The sequence below is a fragment of the Aethalodelphis obliquidens genome, unplaced genomic scaffold (genome assembly GCF_003676395.1).
Source record: "Aethalodelphis obliquidens isolate GAN/ISIS:26980383/991018 unplaced genomic scaffold, ASM367639v1 scaffold20, whole genome shotgun sequence".
Classification (NCBI taxonomy): Eukaryota; Metazoa; Chordata; class Mammalia; order Artiodactyla; family Delphinidae; genus Aethalodelphis; species Aethalodelphis obliquidens.
The window spans coordinates 18,317,790-18,339,319 of record NW_020837964.1 but is presented as its reverse complement, the minus strand read 5'-3'; the positions used below and the strand labels follow the sequence as shown (position 1 = coordinate 18,339,319).

General features: G+C 38.6%; 1 protein-coding gene across 7 annotated transcripts in view; it reads left to right on the top strand.

Annotated features, from left to right (window-relative positions):
• The window catches only part of NFATC3 (nuclear factor of activated T cells 3), a 136,310-nt gene that overhangs the window by 93,572 nt on the left and 21,208 nt on the right, over positions 1–21,530 (top strand). For all 7 annotated transcript variants that reach the window (XR_003435457.1, XR_003435456.1, XR_003435458.1 and 4 more), the window contains 3 exons: positions 2,783–2,838; positions 4,157–4,283; positions 11,587–12,588. Coding sequence is in view for 4 of the 7 variants with exons in the window: in XM_027119503.1 (XP_026975304.1) it covers positions 2,783–2,838; positions 4,157–4,283; positions 11,587–12,588 (1,185 nt within the window). In the remaining 3 variants the exon portion in view is untranslated. The remainder of the gene's footprint in view (positions 1–2,782; positions 2,839–4,156; positions 4,284–11,586; positions 12,589–21,530) is intronic.

The following is a 21,530-nucleotide window of genomic DNA, read 5'->3' as shown; positions in this document are numbered from 1 at the left end:
AACCAAGAAGGTGAAAGACCTATGTATCAGAAACTACAAGATGTTAATGAAAGAAATTGAAGAAGACACAAATAAATGGAAAGATATTCTGTGCTCATGGATTAGAAGAATTAATATTGTGAAAATGTCCATATTACCCAAAGCAATCTACAGATTCAGTGCAATCCCTATCAAAGTTCCAATGGAATTTTTCATAGAAATAGAACAATCCTAAAATTTCTGTGGAACTGTAGAAGACCCCAAATAGCCAGAGTAATCTGGAGAAAGAAGAGCAAAGCTGGAGACATCACACTCCCTGATTTCAAACTATATTACAAAGCTATAGTAATTAAATTAGTATGGTATTGGCATCAAAACAGACATATAGATCAATGGAACAGAATAGAGAGCCCAGAAATAAACCTACATGTATATGGTCAATTAATATAAAATAAAGGAGCCAAGAATACACGATGGGGAAAGAACAAGTTTCTTCAATAAGTGGTATTGGGAAAATTAGCCACATGCAAAAGAATGAAAGTGGGCCACTCTCTTAAACCATACACAAAAATTAACTCAAAATGGATTGAAGGCTGGAATGTAAAACCTGAAACCGTAAAACTAGAAAAATGCATAGGTGGTAAGCCATAGCGTAGGTCTTGACATGATTTTTTGAGTCTGACACCAAAAGCAAAAGCATCAAAAGCAAAAATAAACAAGAGGGACTACATCAAACTAAAAAGCGTCTGCACAACAAAGGAAACCATCAACAAAATGAAAAGGCAACCTACTGAATGAGAGAAAATATTTACAAGTCATATATCTGATAAGGGGCTACTATCCAAAGCATATAAAGAGCTCATATAGCTCAATAGCAAAAAAGCAAGCAATCCCAATTAAGAAATGGGCAGAAGATCCCAATAGACATTTTTTTCCAAAGAAGATCACAGATGGGCAACAGATATGAAAAGACGCTCTACATTGTTAATCATCAGTGAAATGCAAGTCAAAACCATAGAGAGATACCACCTCCCACCTCTTAGAATGGCTGTTATTAAAAAGACTAGAAAAAAACAAGTGTTGGCAAGGATGTGGAGAAAAGGGAATCGTTGCATACTGTTTGTGGGAATGTAAACTGGTGCAATCACTACAAAAAAATATTTTGGAGGTTCCTCAAAAAATTAAAAGTAGAACTACCATATGATCTAGTGGTACACTTCTGGGTATTTATCTGAAAAAAACAGAAACACTTAACTTGGAAAAAACATATACACCCCTGTGTTCATTGCAGCAGTATTTACAGTAGCCAAGGCTAGGTTAAGGACCCTGACCTCTGTGCTCTTAGTACATCCAGAATGCACCTTTATTAGTTATTGTAACCACCACATTTCATTATAATGAACTGTTTATATTTACCTTTCATCCACAAACTGAAGGCAGGGTATCCTATCTCCATTATCTCAGCAACCCAAAGTGCTTGGCATGTTGGGACCCAGCAGATGATTGCTGAACTGAGCTGTAGTTCTGAGCATTTGTCTGTAGTATTTCTTGTGCACAAGGGTAGCTCTTAGCTATATTGGACTGGAAGGTGATAGTCACAATCTAGACAGCGTTTCATTGAGTCTTCTGATATTTTCACAGACCAGAGGAAGTCATGCTAGCTGTGAAGATACTTGTATGGGTTAGTCACTGGGTAAATGCCCATGACATAAAAAGAATGCTGGAGTGAGAGCTCTAGTAGCAGGTGGGGCTTTCCCCAGGTAAATAATTCACTTGGGATGAAGAGACAGAAAATGTGCTGGCCAGATCTTTAGGTGACACAAATCTGGAAAGCCTAGGAAATAGTTCATAAGACCATCAGTATCTAAGAAGATCTTGACGAGCCAAGCAATCCTAGAAAATGAAGTCTAGTAGGGGGAAATTAACGTAACAAGGGTTGGGGGTTAAAAAAAAAAGCCAGCTGCATAAATACACAGTGTGGGAACTTGAGCTTGGCAGTAGGAAATGTGGCAGACAGAGGGACACTGCTGGCCACACACTAAGTATATGAGTCAGCATGGTGTAGCTGCTCCAGAAAACTTTTATTAACAGAGACACAGCATCGCCACAGAATTTGGCAAGAGCCTCAGTCACACTCTATAATTTCTGGATCATTTCTCACCTTTTCTACTCAGTCCTGAGCCTGGTGCATTTGGAGGGAGACGGTCACACTGGAGGAAAATTCAAAGAAGAGTAACCAGGAAGGCTAAAATATTGTTTAAGGGATAAATGCAGAACTGGGGGTACTAGCCAGCAGAAAAGGAGACACAGGCAAACAGAGCTGCTTTTAAACATCTGAAGTATTGTCTCACAGAAATGCTCAAGATTTTGGGGTGATGGCTATAAGGAATAGTGCTTAGACCAGGGTTGGATACTAGTAGGAGACAGATGTCGTCTATCATGAAGATAGATGCAATTTTCTAGCAGCAGTTACTATTCCAAAGATGAAATGGGTTACTTGGTTAGGGAGTGAGTTTCCCATTACTTAAGGCATACAAGCAGAAGTTGACCACCACTTGATAGAGGTGTTTTCAGAAGATTTTCAAACATCACTTAGTAGAATAAACTCTCTGGGCCCTGTGAACTTGGGCAGCCCAAGATCTTTCTCCACATTTTTTCCCCATGGGTACACATTTTATTTTCATAATGGAAGTCAGCGAGATAAAGATTCCTTTTGCCAATAAATTTGTGATACTAAATACATTAGATTTTGTATGCTTTTTGACTTGAATTCCTTTTAACTGTAAATTGTTTCTGTCAATAGATGGACGACCTCAGTGGGAAGTAGAAGGGAAAATAATCAAAGAAAAATGTCAAGGGGTAAGAAGTTTACTTCTTTAGAAATATGTAAGAAACTTAATGAGAAAATTGGATAATGCTGCTTTATGGTATAGATGAGGAATCTTACCTGTTGAGTAATGGAAAAGTAAATTAGAATTTTTAGAAGTTTGGATGTGAGATAGATACTTTCCTGGTACTAAAATTAAAGTTTAAGAAAGATAAACAGTTGGGTGTCTTTCTTCCCCAATTTTGTGTATAGGAAAGGAGAAATTAGAAATGAAAGATTATTAGAAGGTTCTTATACTGAAGTTATTGATTTATTTCTCTGAATTCAGTGAAGAGATCAAACAAATTCAGTGAAGAACTTATACAGTGGGCAAAAAATAGGAGGAGGACAAGCCCTCGGGGGGTTGTATATTTAATACACTACTTCCAACTCCTTCACATTAAGCCTTCCAGGAATCAGCACTGAAAGTTGTGGTCCCTTCATCCTGGTTGGAATGAAGACAGAATTTTTTCTGGGCTAGATAGTACCACTTCCTACAGTGCTCTCCAAAGACCTAGAGAAGTTAGATTAAGGATTGCAGTTGAGGACTTCCCTGGTGGTCCAGTGGTTAAGACTCTACGCTGCCAATGCAGGGGGAGTGGGTTCAGTCGCTGGTCGGGGAACTGAGATCCCTACATGCTGTGCGGCGCGGCCGAAAGATTAAAAAAAAAGGATTGCAGTTGATTTGGGGCTAAAAGTTTTCACCCTGCATATGTAAAATTATTCTTAATATAGATGCAGATTTTGTGTATTGCCAGTTTAGAACATTTTGAATATAAAGTTTAAGATAAGGGAGTTCCCTGGTGGTCTAGTGATTAGGATTCGGTGCTTTCCCTGCCATGGACCAGGCTCAATCCCTGGTTGGGGAACTGAGATATCCTGCAAGCTGCACAGTGAGGCCCCCCCCCCAAAAAAAAATTTAAGATAAGAAATCTAAACTGTAACACAACTTGGGAACTATTAAACTTGATTAAAAATGAGAACAGACTTCCACTTAAGATGTATAGTAATACATAATATTTATTACAGCAAAATATCTGGCTGTATAATATGTAAGACTTTTGATTTCTGCTACAACTAGAAACCCAAGTGGGTGAGCGAAAAGCAATTTCTCCCTTAATGGTTTACTTGAAAGAGCTTTTCTCTGTTAAGACTGAAGTATCCATAGAGTAAATCTCCAGATGACTTATATACCAGTTTATTCACATAACGAGCCTGAATAGTTAAGACTCATGAGACGTGTTGAGTTTAGCAGGTGCATTTCATTTTTAGTTCTGAGTGTAACACAATCTTGCTTTCCATGCTCCTTAGGCTCACATTGTCCTTGAAGTTCCTCCATATCATAACCCAGCAGTTACAGCTGCAGTGCAGGTGCACTTTTATCTTTGCAATGGCAAGAGGAAAAAAAGCCAGTCTCAACGTTTTACTTACACACCAGGTACGAGGAGTTGTTGTGATGGTTTACTATAGAGCTTTCTTTCATAATGAATAAAAAGTTATTCAATGAATCCTGTATTAGAGTGTTTAAAGGTAGGGTCCTTATAATCAATAAAAATCCCAATGTATGCTTAATCTGTAAAGTTTGTATTGACTTTAAATATTAGATCTGATAGAAATTGTTATTTTGTAGTCACTTATTATAAGGAAATTAAAAGATTGTATCAATAGATTTGAAGTCTGTTTTTCAGGAGTTATCAAAAATCACCAGCACTGTTGGAATAGTAGGTGTTTATGAATATGTGTGAACTTCCCTTGTGCCCTTCCAGTGCCCTTAGCACTGCAGAAAGGCAGTGTGCCTGTTTCATAGTGTCTTCATCTCAACCATTCCCAATCAAAACGGAAAATGTCTCATTAAATTTTCATTTGGCAAGCAGCAACTGTAGCATATATTGACTTTGTGGGAATATAACATTGATGGCAGAATTCCTGATTTTATAGAGACACCATAACAAAGGAGGCTTTCACACCTTTTTCTGCAGCAGTTCTAGTGCTGTAATTTTCCAGATCTGGATTGTGACACATGAATATTATATGCAGTAATTCACGCTGATGTTTACATACTTAGAGAACAGACATTTATAGAGGTCTTCTCTGTGTTAGGTGCTGCATTTGTCACCAGAACATATAATGATAAAAAAATCATAGTGAACCTTATTCTTCAAAACTTGTTGTAAAAACTCTTAAATGGTTTATAGTAAATGAAAAGAACAAACACATGAATTTGAGAGGGTATTGGTTATTAGTCATTCATTTGTCATCATATTCTTTAAAGCCTGGCTGTATTTCATTTAGAGCCTCTGAAGGCCACTTATATTCCAGAATCTGAAAATTATTATTACTTGATCTTGTTAATATATTACTTGGTAATAAAATATTTCAGATAATTTTCAAATAGAATATAAACCTTTGAAAACAAAAGATTTTGATTAGCCATTTCATTTACTCATTAATTCAATAAGTGTTTAAGGGTGCACACTAGTTGGGTAAAACCTCTCTTAGCTTCTCTCATGGAGCTTATAATCTAGTGGAACAAATAGAAGCTAATAAACCTCTAAATAAATAAATTACTTACAAATTTGTAATTAGAAACAGAGATAAGGAATGTTAAGGAAAGGGAAACAGTGCTGTGGGTGAAAATAACAGAGGGACCCTTGTCTAGGCTAACTGGTTGTGAAAAGACTTCTATGAGGAGTTGAGAACTGGAAAGTAATAGTAATAGTTTATAATTATGTAACATTTACTCTGTTTTAGTACTGTTCTAAGACCTTTCTGTATTCATTTAATCCTCTTAATAAACCTATGCGGGGCTTCCCTGGTGGCGCAGTGGTTGAGAGTCCACCTGCCGATGCAGGGGACGCGGGTTCGTGCCCCGGTCCGGGAAGATCCCACATGCCGCAGAGCAGCTGGGCCCGTGAGCCATGGCCGCTGAGCCTGCGCATCCGGAGCTTGTGCTCCACAACGGGAGAGGCCACAACAGTGAGAGGCCCGCGTACCGCAAAAAAACAAACAAAAAAAACAAACCTATGGGATAGGTTATTGTCTTATTTTACAAATGAGGAGACTGAGTGGCTAAGTAATGTGCCCAAGGTCTCCTAGAGCCAAACATCATACATAGGCAGTCTGGTTCCAGAGTCTGGGCTCATAACGTATCCTAGACTACATCTGTTTATTCATTTATTTAGTAAACATATAAAGCATTTAGTGTGTGCTGGGTGCTATTCTCAGCAGTTTATACATAGTAACTCATTTATCCTCCCATAACCCTATAAGGTAGGTAGTGTTGCCCTTCCCATTTGGCAAGTGAGTGAACTGAGATCACACAGCTAATAAAGGCAGAGGTGAGATTTTAATCCAGGCAGTGTGGCTGTACAGTCTATATTGTTAATTATTGTTAGATAAAGTGTGGGAGAACATTCCACATAAAGGCAGTAGCATATGCAAAGGCCTTATGGTTGGTTGGATCATAGAGTATTAAAAGAGTTGTAAGAAGTGAGTTTTAATAGGGAGGTGACGTGATCAGATTTGTAATTCAAAAATAATTTTTCCCATATTTCTTCTGTCACTTTAAAAGATGTCATTGACCAGTTTAGTCTTTTCTCAACTTACTAACTGTGGAGGGTGAGATTTATATGGGAGAGGCCCAAGAAGGTTAAAAAGGTGATTCAGACAGCTAGAGTATTTTGAGTATACAGAGGAGAGAGCATCAGTGATGATAAAGAATATCAGGTTTCTGGGAAGGTTGGGAGAGGATAGGATTTAAAATATGCAAGTTGGAATGGACCTTAAATGGGAGAAGGAACAAGAGGGAAGGTAAAGGAGATGAACAAGATGGATATACATTAGGAAGGTTTACAGATTTAGTAATGGAGAGTTTAGGGAGTTTCCATATGATAGCTTCAATTTTGTTTCTGTAAAGAATGACCTGAAGTCTCCTATTGTGAGCAGAGAGAGGGGAATGTCGGTGATTTGGCAGTTTAACAGTGTGGAGAAGTTTGAAAAAGTTGTTTTAAAGAGGGAAAAGTAAGTTACCACAGACATGTAATAGGATTCTAGGCATGATCAAAGGGCACCTTTGATGTTGATATTGGTTAATTTATGGATACTAATTAGCTCTGCTATGTAACTTTCTTAAGCAGCACTCAGATTCTTCAGGGCAAGTGGTAAAATATGGATAGTAGAGCTCTTCCAGGGTGAGAGTTACTAAAGACAACAGGGTCCAAGAATGTTAGAAAATTCTTTTGAGATAAGGAACTATAGAATCTAACTTGAATAAGAAAGGAGAGAGCTTCTAGAATTGGGGTAAAAAAACAATAGGGTCAACATGTTAGAGGTGTTGATTACTACTGTCATAGTGGTGGTAATAGGCAAACAGAAAGGAGCAAATATAATGCCTTTACATTATCAGCTCTTGAATTGAGAGGACAATATAAAGGCAGAGTCCTAGAGGGCATTACATGTAAGAATGGAAATCAATGGGACTCCAGAGTGCAGGGAGATATTGGATTGGACTGGAGCTGTCATAACTGGCTTTATGGTTGACAGAATACAAATCAGGTGGCACACACTAATGAAGGAAGAGTGGACACACAGGAGTGTTTGGACAGTCCTTATTCTGGTTGATTACTGCCTTTTGTCTGTAACATTTGGCTTTTTTCACTTTTTTTCTGAAGTGAAATTTTGAATAAAGTTTTTACAAAGGCAAATACATAACTGAAGTTTTTTAAAAGACAAGTTGAAAAAATTTTTTTAAAACATCCATATTCTCTTCCACTGTCATTATCTCCTTTTAGATCCTTTTGATCCATATATAGATACATCCTTTTAAAAATAGAAATGGGGGCTTCCCTGGTGGCGCAGTGGTTGAGAGTCCGCCTGCCGACGCAGGGGACACGGGTTCGTGCCCCGGTCTGGGAGGATCCCACATGCCGTGGAGTGGCTGGGCCTGTGAGCCATGGCCGCTGAGCCTGCGCATCTGGAGCCTGTGCTCCGCAACGGGAGAGGCCACAACAGTGAGAGGCCTGTGTACCGCAAAAAAAAAAAGAAAAAGAAAAAGAAAAATAGAAATGGGACCATGCTATATTATATATACTAATTTTGTAACCTGAACATTTTTATTTTTCCTTATCAGCAGATAGAATTTAACAGAATTTTGATAGCTTTTTAGTATTCTACCGTATGACGCTTTGTTATTTTAGAATTATTGTGTTTGTCTTTTTAATTTTATGAATTCTTTATATTAGAGATTTTAGCCATTTGTTTATGTTGGGGCAATAATTCCTTTTTAAATTTTATAAAAGTTTTAGATATTTGTAAGTTGCATGTTTTTTTTTTTTTTTTTTTTTTTTTTTAGCGGTATGTGGGCCTCTCACTGTTGTGGCCTCTCCCATCGCGGAGCACAGGCTCCGGACGCGCAGGCCCAGCGGCCATGGCTCACGGGCCCAGCCGCTCCGCAGCATGTGGGATCTTCCCGGACCGGGGCACGAACCCGTGTCCCCTGCATCGGCAGGCGGACTCTCAACCACTGCGCCACCAGGGAAGCCCTGCATGTTTTTTATTAAAGGATTTGTTAATTTGTTTCCTTTTTGGCAACCCCCTAGCAATAGGGATCTGACCAATATCAATATCCAATGGAGGAATAATCATTAGCTGCAAGTGGCTGATTTAAAAAATTTTTTTTTTAAAATTAGGGATTGTGTTTAGTATTATTTGTCCCACAATCCATTTACTTTGTAGAATGAAGACAGTTAGCGGCATATGTGTATGATTCACAAATTACCCTTACCACAGATGGTAATAGAGCACACAGCCCTTCCTTAGTGGTGCTGTCTGAACTTCTGCCCAGCTTCTAGCTTCAGAACTTCCAATGTGGGAGACTCTACCCCCACCCTAGAGGAAATGTGTCTCCCTCTGAAGCCCAGCAGAAGTTATTTGTACTTGGGGGTACCATCTGAGCTCTGGTTTTTGGCATCATGAGGATTTTTCAGAGCAGCATTAGAGCCAAACTCTTATGTATAATATTTTGCCTGTGGAAGGGTATATTCTGTGTTCCAAATAGTTGACTGGACAAACTGACTTTTGTATTGTGGTTGTTTTGATTGGGAGAAAAAGCATGCCTTACAGTCAGGAGATCAGATCTCAGCTCTGCCACAGACTGTGCCTACTGATTAACCTCTATAAAATGAGGGTATAATACTAAAGCAGTGGTTTTCATATTGCTTAGGTTGTTTATTCTTCAAATAAAATCTTATGCAAAAAGCCAGTATATGAAAAAGGATGAAAGCCAGCTTGGGTGCTCTCTTTGCACTGGAAAAGGAAATCCAGAGCTCTTTCTCTTTACATCCTGTTCTTCTACATCCACCACTTCAAGAAGAGTGTGAGGCTTCTCATGGTTTGAAAACCACTAGACCAGTTGATTTTTTTTTTTTTTTTCTGGATGCCTCTGTTCATCAACATTCTAAGTTTGAGAATTAGCATGTATAATACAAAAGGTAGAGTTACTCTGTTTCTAAAACTCATCTCATTGTAGGTATTATAAGATCTGTTTAACTGTATTTCCCTCCAAACAAGAATAAATTACCATAGACCAGCAGTGAGGACTTCTTATGGTTTGGTCAGGTTGGAGTCTGAATCTCTTATAGACAAAAAGAGTGATACTTGATTTGGCAGAATGGAAATGCATTCGATTTAGTAGAGCAGAATTCTCAATCTGGCTACCCAGATGTCAGTCAGGAACATAGAAATAAGGATTGGATCATGCAAAAAAGATGGATGTTATGCTGTAGTTTTCAGTCCCTCTGTCTCCTTTTTAGTGCATGATAACCAACCACTTATGTAACCAAGGGCCCCACCTGTTCCATTCAGGATTAAGGGATGAGAGTAGGCTTTCTTGGATATTCTCCTTCCTTATGTAGAAATATGACTCTGGATATAGGATTCACTGTAGTTTTCTTAAGACCAGAGTAGGAGCTGAAGTAGAAGACAAAAAAATCCAGTAGTCCAAGGACAAAGTTCTATTGCTGCCAAAGTCAGAAGAAAAGGAAGTGCATCAAGACATTAGGGGGAAAAAAAAAGAAACGAAAAAAAAAAGACATTAGAGAGGTCAGGAGCCAATAGACACGGTGAACCATACTTCAAATACCTGAGCAAGAATCAGAAACTGGATGGAGGTCTGGGTCAAGAACATGAGCATTGTGGCAGAAGCAACAAGATTGGTGATATACCTTTCTCTCAGTCCTTAGGGTTGTTGTCTCATTGTTAGAGGTGGGCTCACCAGTTGCCAGATTTAGAGGCTAAAGCAGATGGATAATGAACCTATCCTGTTCTTCTAGGAAGCCAGAGCAAAGTGCAGAACTCAAATGCACCCCAAACAACTTCTCCATTAATTACCTCTTCTACAGTAAAATATACCATCAGGGCTATCTTAATTCTTACCTTCATTTTCTCAGATTGAGACCATGCTTATGTGAAGAGACTTGTACTTGGCAAAGGTTTAATAAATGGACAGATGAGATTTGACCTTGCTTTGGGTCTCATTATTTTCCTTTGACATAAAATGGAGTTTCTTATATTTTGTGAAGATCATGAAAATTTTAATTATGTTAATTTTTAGTACAAACTTGGAAGGAACAATGAGATGTGAATTTAGGAAAATTATTTTTAAATGTATTACAGCACTTCAATAGGAGGCTAAAGTAGATAATTTTTAGAAAAATGGACTGAAGTGCTTGCCAAGAGAAACAATGACATCAGTTGTTTTGACACACAGTAAATTAACGGCTCTTTTCTGTTTTGATATGCATATTAAATAAAATAAGCAAAATGCATTGATTCCTACTTTAAGCAGTCCTTTCATCAAGTAGACTCAAACTAATTCATGGATCTGCTACTTTTCTAATGTCATAAAGGATGATGATTGGTATTTGTAACCTCTGCTTGCTTGGTGGAATGGTGAAGTAGAATTTCCGTTGGTAATACAGTATACTGCAGTGAATAAAAGCATGGACTTTGGAGGCAGAAAAATCTGTGTTCAAGTCCTTATGATACCACTTAGCTGCTGTGAGATCTTAGTGTCTTTAATCTCCTCTTCAGTATACTCACTCATCTATAAGGCAGGGATAATAATAATCCTTACCTCATAATGATCTTGGGGTTTTTAAAAAATTATTTATTTTTAAATAAGTAATATATATACATGGTGGAAAACATTCAAAAGGCCCCAAAACTTAGACAGTAAAAAGTAAATCTTCCTCATGCTCCTATCCCCTATTCACCTAGTTTCCCTTCCCAGCAATAAACACAACAGTTATCAGTTTCTTGTGCATCTTTCCAGAGATATCCACACATATATAAGCAAAAACATGTGTACATGTGTATATGCGTGTGTATATATACATACACAATATTTTTCGCGAATTGTGACATATACACATGTTCTGCAATTGACTTTTTTTTTTACTTAACAACGTGTCTTAGAGATCTTTCCAATATCACTTCATAGAGATCTATGCAGTATTGGTTTTTTTCTTTTTTTTTAACTTGAATACTTTTGAAGCAAGAACCACTCCATGTTGTCTTCTATTTACTGGTTTCACATATTTTATATTATCTGTCTTCCTGAAGGCATTTGAGTTTTCAACCCCTGGCTTGTGTGTGCACTACAGTTGTGTAGCCTAGAATGAAGGCCTTTCATAATTATTTTATGTATTATGTAATAACATTTGCATTAATAACTTTCTTTTCAGTTTTGATGAAGCAAGAACACAGAGAAGAGATTGATTTGTCTTCAGTTCCATCATTGCCTCATCCTGTCCAGACCCAGAGGCCTTCTTCAGATACAGGACACCTACATGACAGTGTACTGTCTGCACAGAGAAGCTTGGTTTGTCCCATCCAGCTAACATATGCATCCATGGTAACCTCAACCCATCTGCCACAGTTGCAGTGTAGGGATGAGAGTGCTGGTAAAGAACAGCATATGATACCTTCTTCAGTTGTGCACCAGCCTTTTCAAGTCGCACCAACACCTCCTGTAGGGTCTTCCTATCAGCCTATGCAAACTAATGTCGTATTCAATGGACCAACTTGTCTTCCTGTTAATGCTGCCTCTAGTCAAGAATTTGATCCAGTTTTGTTTCAGCAGGATGCAGCTCTTCCTAATTTAATAAATCTTGGCTGTCAGCCACCATCATCCATACCTTTTCATTCTTCAAATTCAGGCTCAACAGGACATCTCTTAGCCCACACACCTCATTCTGTGCAGACCTTGCCTCATCTGCAGTCAATGGGATACTGTTGTTCAAACACAGGACAAAGATCTCTTTCTTCTCCAGTGGCCGATCAGGTTACAGGTCAGCCTTCCCCTCAGTTACAACCCATTACGTATGGTCCTGCACATTCAGGGACTGCTACAACAGCTTCCCAAGCAACCTCTCATCCCTTGGCCAGTTCACCACTTTCTGGGCCACCATCTCCTCAGCTACAGCCTATGCCTTACCAGTCTCCTAGCTCAGGAACTGCCTCATCACAGTCTCTAGCCACCAGAATGCATTCTGGACAGCACTCAACTCAAGCACAAAGTACAGGCCAGGGAGGTCTTTCTGCACCTTCGTCCTTATTATGTCACAGTTTGTGCGATCCAGCTTCATTTCCACCTGATGAGGCAACTGTGAACATTAAACCTGAACCTGAAGAGCAGGAACCTAACTTTTCTACAATTGGTCTTCAGGACATCACTTTAGATGATGGTAAGTTCATCTTTATGCTTTGAAGCAGTGAAGATCCAGGAACTTCCTTCCCTTAAGAGTCATGAAAAAGTTACCGTGGATTGTTTATTGGCATATGGTTGGGCTTTTTAATAAGTTGTTTTTACTAGAAATATGTTGATATATGACTCGGAAGATAGACATGAACATATATGCTTTAAAGTCTATTTTACCACTTATATCTGTTGGGAAGGGTGAGACCTTGAGTAATAACCTACCACCTATTTGTGATGGAACTGAAGATGTGAGCTTTTATTGAGCATTTTTCCTTTCAGAACATACAGTGAGGTCACAGTGTCTAGAGAATGGAATTCATAAGTGTTAATTCATTAAACCTTTGCAAGGCACAGAGTTAAATGCTAGGAATACTAGAAAGGTATGAAGATAGAGTTCTTGTCCTTGAGGAGACTCACACAAGTAAAGAACCTGCTTCTCTGTGGCCCTGCCAGCTTGCTGAGTCAGATAGTGGTGATGGTACAAGACCGGACTGGTTTGCTGCTGCTGGTACAGCTGTTGGCACCATGATAAAAAGAAACTATTTATGTAAATGTAGCAAGTTGGTATGTAGACCTCTGTTTTTATGAAATCATAAATTGGACAGCAAACTCTGGAAATTAATTATTTTAATAATTGAAAATTCCCCCAAGGTAGGATTTTCAGGTAATAATTTTAGAGTTTATTCTTGGCTTTGTCATTTATATGGTAGTGAAATTTTGTCGAAATAGGAATTCAGTGAAAGCTACCTGTGTAAGTGTTGTACAATATGAAAAATTTGAAACATGGACACAGAATTTTAATTCTCTCTCTGATTCTGTATTAATCTGTAGAAAAGTAACTCTAGGTCAGCCATCTCCTTTATACATCTGGAGAGACTATTTACTACTTAGTTGCAAAGCTGGTTTTAAATTCCAAACATAAGGGAAAAGGAAGGTATATAAAATGATAAAATGTGGGAGCCCCCACCCTAGCCCCGACCTGGCACCAGGGCTTTACTGTCAGATGAGTATATGAGGATACAATGATGCAGTAGGTCTTAGTCACTTACAACCAAGATATAAAAGAAGCACATTGGGAGATCAGCAAAGAGATGTGAAAGATTCTATTAGAAGGATTCAGAGAGGCTTCCTTGAGGAGATGACTTTTAAGCCAGTCTTGGAGGATGAATATATTTTTCAGTAAATAAGGATCAATCACTTCTTATCCTTTTGGCTAAGAACAAGTGTAGTATCAGTAAATGAGAATCAAAGGGAAAACCAGACAACAGAAGCAGAAACATAGAGCTATGTCTGGGAAAGCATGATTTTCTGTGGCTGGAGGGCAGATGGCATAGTGGAGGACGGCTTTCAAAGCCACAAGGGGATATGCCAGGTCATTTGTGTATAGACAGAAGGTATAGCTGTAAACAAGCAAAACCCACAATTTGCATAGCATTGTTATCTAATTTAACTCTTACTGATTCTCTAGATAGCTATATTTAGAGAATCAGACTTTCTGAAGATCACATAACTGGTAAGTAGCAGAGCTGAGACTGGAGGCAGGTCTTTTCAGTCTAGTCTTTTTCTTGCAGTACTACAGCTGCCCCCCAGCAACAGCAGGCCGTGGTGGTTAGAACACAGCACTAAAGGGGATCCCCCAAGCTTTTTTAATTCCTAGAGAATAGTGGAACATTCTCTAGGAATGCATGTGCAGAATTTCACTGCACGAATATATGTTCACAACAGCATCTGATCTGTCACACTTGTATTGCTTTCAAGGTTTGTGTTTAGAATTTTAATCCCTGAAACAAAGGGTGAGACCTGGAGTGTGATAACCTACCACTTCAGTGATGCCACTGAAAACACAAGATTTATTAAGCAGGTCTCATAGCTGCTGGGTATTCCAGCTCATTTTCTTTCCAAATGAAGACTGTTTTTCTAAAAAGAGACCAAAGCTGGAACCTGCTCTTTCTAATTTACCACAGATTGAGTGATTTTGGGGGGGACAGCAAATTGGAAAGAAAGGCTTTATGGAATTTTTATTTATTTCATCTTTCGAACGTGTCAAGATTCTTTTGAATATGTGAAGATATGTTGCAGAAACAGAGAATCTGGAAAAATGAGGTCTATGAGGGCAAATATAAAAGCAATTTCATTTTTGTTCCATTCACAATTAAGCAAAGTTCCCCACAGAGGACAAGGACTGGCTAATGAATTCCCTTATTGCCACCTATCAGGAGACTTGATAGAAGCTCAGTAGTGGCACTTCCCTGGTGGTCCAGTGGTTAAGACTCTGCGCTTCCAATGCAGGGGGCGTGGATTTAATCCCTGGTCGGGGAACTAGGATCCTGCATGCTGTGCGGTGCAGCCACAAAAAAGCTTAAAAAAAAAAAGAAGCTCAGTGGTGCTAGCAGTAATTAAAGAGGGGGTGGGAGAACTAAAATACACTCCTGGGCACCTCAGATTATTGGATGTATAATTTTTGCAATTTACATTTTGATGCTGTCAAATATCAAATGAATTTTTGATGTTTGCCAACTGACTCATTGATTATGTTATTTGGATTTGCCCTTTTTTTGGGGATTTGCCTTTGAAGGTAAACTAGAGGCTTAGAAAATCCTACAGTTCTGCAGAGTTTTAATATAAATTCTTTAAAAAAACAATAATAACATATTTCATAGGCCTTGAACTCCCCAGTACTTGGAACTCTGTAGTACTTGAATGGCCCCTTTCTGATAAGCTTTAAAAGTAAGCCATAAAACACGCCAAAAAGGATTAGAAATACTTAAAGTGAACTTTGCAGTTAGCTTGAGCTCAGGTTTAATTTTAACTTTTGTATATTGTGCTAAGCATTAAGTACAAAGTAATTTCTACTCCGCAACTAGAGGACACAAGTAATTTCTTTAAATTTGTGTTATACTAGTTAAATATACTTATCATCTAATCCTAATAACTTTCATTAATCCTATTTGTTTTATATTTATTTACCCCTTTTTTATCAAATTAAAGATTAAGACAAATAAAATATCCTTTTTATTTTTGAAATTTTTAATTAAGATGGAGTCTGTCAAGAATCATTCAGGTATTACTTGACTGTTACTTTTAGAAATACGGACATTAACACCTTAATTTTTTATTATAAATTCAGTGACATTTAATAGAGAAGATATTAGTGCACCTCAGCTTAGAAATTCAAGACTTGTAGAACTAAAAATACTGTAATACAGCTCCCCCATTTTATAGATAAAGAATCTGAGTTTTACAGAGCTTAAGGTATTCATCCAGGGTAACACTGATTTAATAGCAGAGTAAAGACTAAAACCCAAGTCTCCTGGTTCCTAATTCAGTACTCTAAGAGCTTTTTCAGTATCTGCAATCATGTTTTTCATCAGTCTGTGGTTTGAGACTGTGGATGTAGAGCAAGCAGAATAGATGAAAGAAAGTGCTGTTTTCTTAGCAGAGCCTTGGTTTGTGAGAGGGGCCAGGGCAATCTTAAAATTCTAGATTCTCAGTATAGATGAAGTTTTAAAGGCTCTCTGCTCCATCCTCGTCTTTCACACTGGAATTCATACTCTGGTATCCCTAGTGATATTATATTCCTGTTGGTCTCTTCATCTCCAGATTCTTTGGAACATCTCAGGGCCTTTTAAGTTCCAGCTGCCCTTGTTTTATGTGGGCTCTGATGCCTCTGGAATAATGCAGAACAAATCTAATCATTGTTCTGTAATAATCCTTCACATCTGTGAAATCTTGATCTCTTTCCCAAGTCTTAAAAACACTCCAGCAATTTCATCCTTCCCTCAGCCTCACTAACATGGTAGTTCCCTTCTGTTTGAACCCTGGTGTTTAGTTCCTTTTCGCAGGGCGTATCCAGAAGGGAACACTCTAGCCAGCTCAAAGTGGATTGGGACCGTCACCTTCCTTGTTCAGAAGACTTTATTTATCAGTTTGGTGTTAGGTCAGGGGATTTTCTTAGCTCCATCTTGCTGTTAATTTAGTGAGTCATAAGTGCTAGTCATTAGTCATAACTAAATCACATCCATTCTGTATCCCCACCCCCCACCTCTCCACTGTGGATTTTTACATATGTTTTTGGAACCCAGGACTAAACTTTGCAGTTTAGTTTGTTCAGAAACTGAATCCTTGTTCAGTTTTATTGAGGTGATTTTGACCCCTCATGTCAATCTTCCAAACTCAGAAGAGTCCCAGAAGCATTTCTCGTTTTCAGAGTAATGCGGCTCCCTCCTCAGGGGGATTATTCCTTGGGGTAGTAGCAGCAGCAGAATACTGACCTTTACCAATTGATGTTCTCTTTCAAGCAGTCCCCTTGGAAGGCTGTAATATATACTTACTCAACCAATTAGAGTATTGTTCAAAATTCTTTTGCTACTTTCATTTTTCTTTGCTACCTAAGTGTACCATTGCCCCTGCTTGGAAAGCATGTGCTACTCTGTAAAATTATCAGTGAGTGTTTACTCAGATGTTAAAGTTTGTGTGCCTGGAGCTGTAATTTTTCCTAAACACTTCTGTGCATTATGGTGTGTATGTCCCAGATTTGGACCAAGTGATATACATTAAAACAGTACAAAAATATAGAAATTGTCACAGCTGTGTTTTGAGCATTTTAATTAAGATTATAGTATTGTTAAACTAGACTGTCTTAGACTTTTAAATACAGGCCCATTTAATTTGTGATTGAGCTGAATCCAGTAAGAACTTTCCATTAGAGTCCCTCAATTCCCCCTTGTCCTCCTTCTTTCACAGACTAACAGAACCGTAGCTACAGCTCTTCAGCAGAGAAGAGGGTACATGTTAAATATAGCCTGACCTGCTGCTGTGGTGAAAACTGACACTGCCACTTGCAGGCTCTGTGCAGTAACATGCTGATCCTGAATGTAGGGCAATTGCTAATTTGACTGTAAACAGGGACTCTAGACGTGACCTCTGCTGCTGCAGTTCTATATAGGTGACAAGCAGATGAACCTGCTTTCCAGTTGCAAGGAAATGATAAATACAAGATTCAGGTGATTAACTTGGATGGGAAAATCAGGAGACTGGTATGGAGGAGCAGAAGGGTAAATATTATTGTCAGTGTGCTAGCCCACCTGTTGGATACTCCTTTAATGGTGTTTATTGTATTTAAATAAATAAAACAAAAGAAAGCCATGCATAGCCAATGATGAGACTGGGTCCCAAATGAGGTGTTGAATCACTTAGGGGCTCAGTAGTGAAGGGAGGTAGATAATACTGAACTTTCTCTTTCAACTAGGACTCTGGGTAACTCATGAATACTCTTCTGGGAGGCATACATGTACCATCCAGCCTCAAACATATTTATGATGGATAATTCCAGAGGCAAAAAGTCCCACAAATAATACCCATGTAGGCTTTGGATCATGGCTTATGCAGAATGGATCATGATGGGGATTCAGGACCTTAGACACAACCACTCTTGGACATATAATAAGAAAATTTAATTTTTAGACCCAGTGAAGCAAGAGCAAGCATTTGAGAAGACCTTTTATTTCTCATGTCAGGTGTGTCTGTGTTATCTTATATGGCACAAATTAGTTATATTGTATATGAACAAAATTTTTTCCTTGAATCAACTTGACACTAAAATTTATACATAAACTGGGAAAAATCCAAGAGAGGTTACCAGTAAATAGCCAGCATATCACAGCATATCAGAAGTCTTCAAAATAAATTCACTTCAAAAAGTGTATTTAAAAATAATTAATGAATTAATTTTCTGTCTCACATGTATTGCATATATATTTTGCCAGTTCGTTTGTTTACCAGTTTTTAAAATAGTGTTTTGGTCTATAGAAATGTAAAATATTTAGGTGGTCCAACCTAATATATCTTTTCTTTTTGATTTCTGTTTGTTTGTTTGTTTTTATTTTTGGCTGCATTGGGTCTTCATTGCTGCGCGAGGGCTTTTCTCTAGTTGCAGTGAGTGGGAGCTACTCTTCGTTGTGGTGCGCGGGCTTCTCATTGTGGTGGCTTCTCTTGTTGTGGAGCACGGGCTGTAGGCACATGGGCTTCAGTAGTTGTGGCACATGGGCTCAGTAGTTGTGGCTCATGGGCTCTAGAGCGCAGGCGCAGTAGTTGTGGCGCACGGCCTCAGTTGCTCCACAGCATTTCTTTTTGATCTGTGCTTTGGGAATCTTGTTTAGAAAGGCTTATCTCACCCCAATGTTATACAAAGTTCCCACTTATATTTTCCTCTAGGACTTGAATGATCTTACTGTTAATATTTAAATTTTTTATTTAACCTAGACTTTATTGGAGTATAAGACACTGAGTTGTAAGGTATTGAGGGTGGGATCTAAATTTAGTTTTTAAATACTTCACTGGTTGCCCCAACACTATTTATAGTATGTATTTCATTGATTCTATTGGACACTTTTTATTTCAGACATGTTAACATCTTTGAAACCTGGATGTACCTGTGATAAATGTTTTACAATCTAAAAATAAAAATAATGAATTATGGTTACTGTTTCTTGATAATAAAACTTTTTTTTTGAACACTGTGGTAGGCACTTTGCTAGTAGCTCATTAGTTCTTCCCAACAATCTGTAAAAAGTGAATTATTAACCTTATTTTCAGAGATGTGGCTGAGAGAGTTTAAGCACAGTGTTATATGACCACAGACACTGGGACTGGCATTTGAATCCAGGTCTGTCTGAAATTTAGATTGTCTTGCACGTGTTTAGTGGCTTCTGAAATAACTATCGTTGATTACTTTATATAATCTCACTTCTATAAACACAATAAACATAGTAACTTTCTGATGTCTGTCAAGTGTAAGATACAAAGCCAGTGTCTAAAGATGTATTCTGTTTTAAAATTCTTATCCTGTTTCTAAGTTCCTTTGGAAATGACCCATTCACAGGGACAAAAATATTTTATTTACTTATTTTTTATTTATTTATTTTTTTGGCTGTGTTGGGTCTTTGTTGCTGCGTGAGGGCTTCCTCTAGTTGGGGCGAGAAGGGGATACTCTTCGTTGTGGTGCGCGGGCTTCTCATTGCAGTGGCTTCTCTTGTTGCAGAGCACGAGCTCTAGGCTCGTGAGCTTCAGTAGTTGTGGCACACAGGCTCAGTAGTTGTGGCACACGGGCTTAGCTGCTCTGCGGTGTGTGGGATCTTCCTGGAGCAGAGATCGAACCTGTGTCCCCTGCATTGGCAGGCAGATTCTTAACTGCTGTGCCACCAGGGAAGTCTGTACAATTTTAAATACAGTAAATAAACCTCATTGATGAGGTAACATTTGATCAAAAACTTGAAGATGAGACGAAAAAACCTTGAAGATGAGGAAATTACCAATGTAGATACCTGGGGGAAGAGTATTCTAGGCCAAAGGGACAAGCAGAGGAAAGACCCTAAGGTAAGAGCATGTCTGGCTTATTGAGGAATGGCAACGAGGCCAGTGTGGCTGGAATATGAGGTATCTAGAGGGAAAGTAGTAGGAGATGTGGTCAAGGAGGTAATGGGGAGCCAAACGTGTAGGGCAACAGTTCTCAAACTTTTTGGTCTCAGGACTCCTTTTTTTTTTTTTTTTAATTGAAGTATAGTTGATTTACAGTGTTGTGCAAATCTCTGCTGTACAGCAAAGTGACTCAGTTATACACACATAAACATTCTTTTTTATATGCTTTTCCATTATGGTTTATCACAGGATATTGAATATAGTTCCTTGTGCTATACATTAGGACCTTGTTGTTTATCCATTCTAAACATAATAGTTTGCATCTACCAAACCCAAACTCCCAGTCCATCCCTCTCCTTCCCCCCGCCCCCCTTGGCAACCACAAGTCTGTTTTCTATGTCTATGAGTCAGTTTCTGTTTTGTGGATAAGTTCATTTGTGCCATATTTTATATTCCACATGTAAGTGATATCGTGATATTTCTCTTTCTCTGTCTGACTTACTTCACTTAGTATGATACTCTCTAGTTGCACCCATGTTGCTGCAAATGGCATTATTTCATTCTTTTTTATGTCTGAGTTGTATTCCATTGTATATATGTACCACATCTTCTTTATCCATTCATCTGTCAGTGGACATTTAGGTTATTTCCATGTTTTGGCTATTGTGAACAGTGCTGCTATGAACATAGGGGTGCACGTATCTTTTTGAATTATAGTTTTGTCTGGGTATATTCCCAGGAGTGGGATTGCTGGATCATATGGTAATTCTATTTTTAGTTTTCTGAGGAATCTTCATACTGTTTTCCATAGTGGCTGTACCAACTTACATTCCCACCAACAGTGTAGTTCCCTTTTCTCCATACCCTCTCCAGCATTTATTTGTAGACTTTTTAATGAGGGCCATTCTGACCAGTGTGAGGTGGTACCTCATTGTAGTTTTGATTTGCATCTCTCCAATAATTAGTGATGTTGAGCATCTGTTAGCATGCCCATGTGTTTTCTGCCCTTTTTTTTTTTTGTGGTACGCGGGCCTCTCACTGTTGTGGCCTCTCCCGCTGCGGAGCACAGGCTCCGGACGCGCAGGCTCAGCGGCCATGGCTCACGGGCCCAGCCGCTCCGCGGCATGTGGGATCTTCCCGGACCAGGGCACGGCACGAACCCATGTCCCCTGCATCGGCAGGTGGACTCTCAACCACTGCGCCACCAGGGAGGCCCCTGCCTATTTTTTGATTGGGTTGCTTGGTTTTTTGTTGTTGAGTTGTATGAGCTGTTTATATGTTTTGGAAATTAAGCCCTTGTCTGTCATATCATTTGCAAATGTTTTCTCCCATTCCGTAGGTTGTCTTTTCGTTGTTTTTTTTTTTTAATGGTTTCCTCAGCTGTGCAAAAGCTTGTAAGTTTGATTAAGTCCCATTTGTTTATTTTTGTTTTTATTTCTATTGCCTTGTGAGACTGACCTAAGAAAACATTGGTATTATGTCAGAGAATGTTTTTCCTATGCTCTCTTCTAG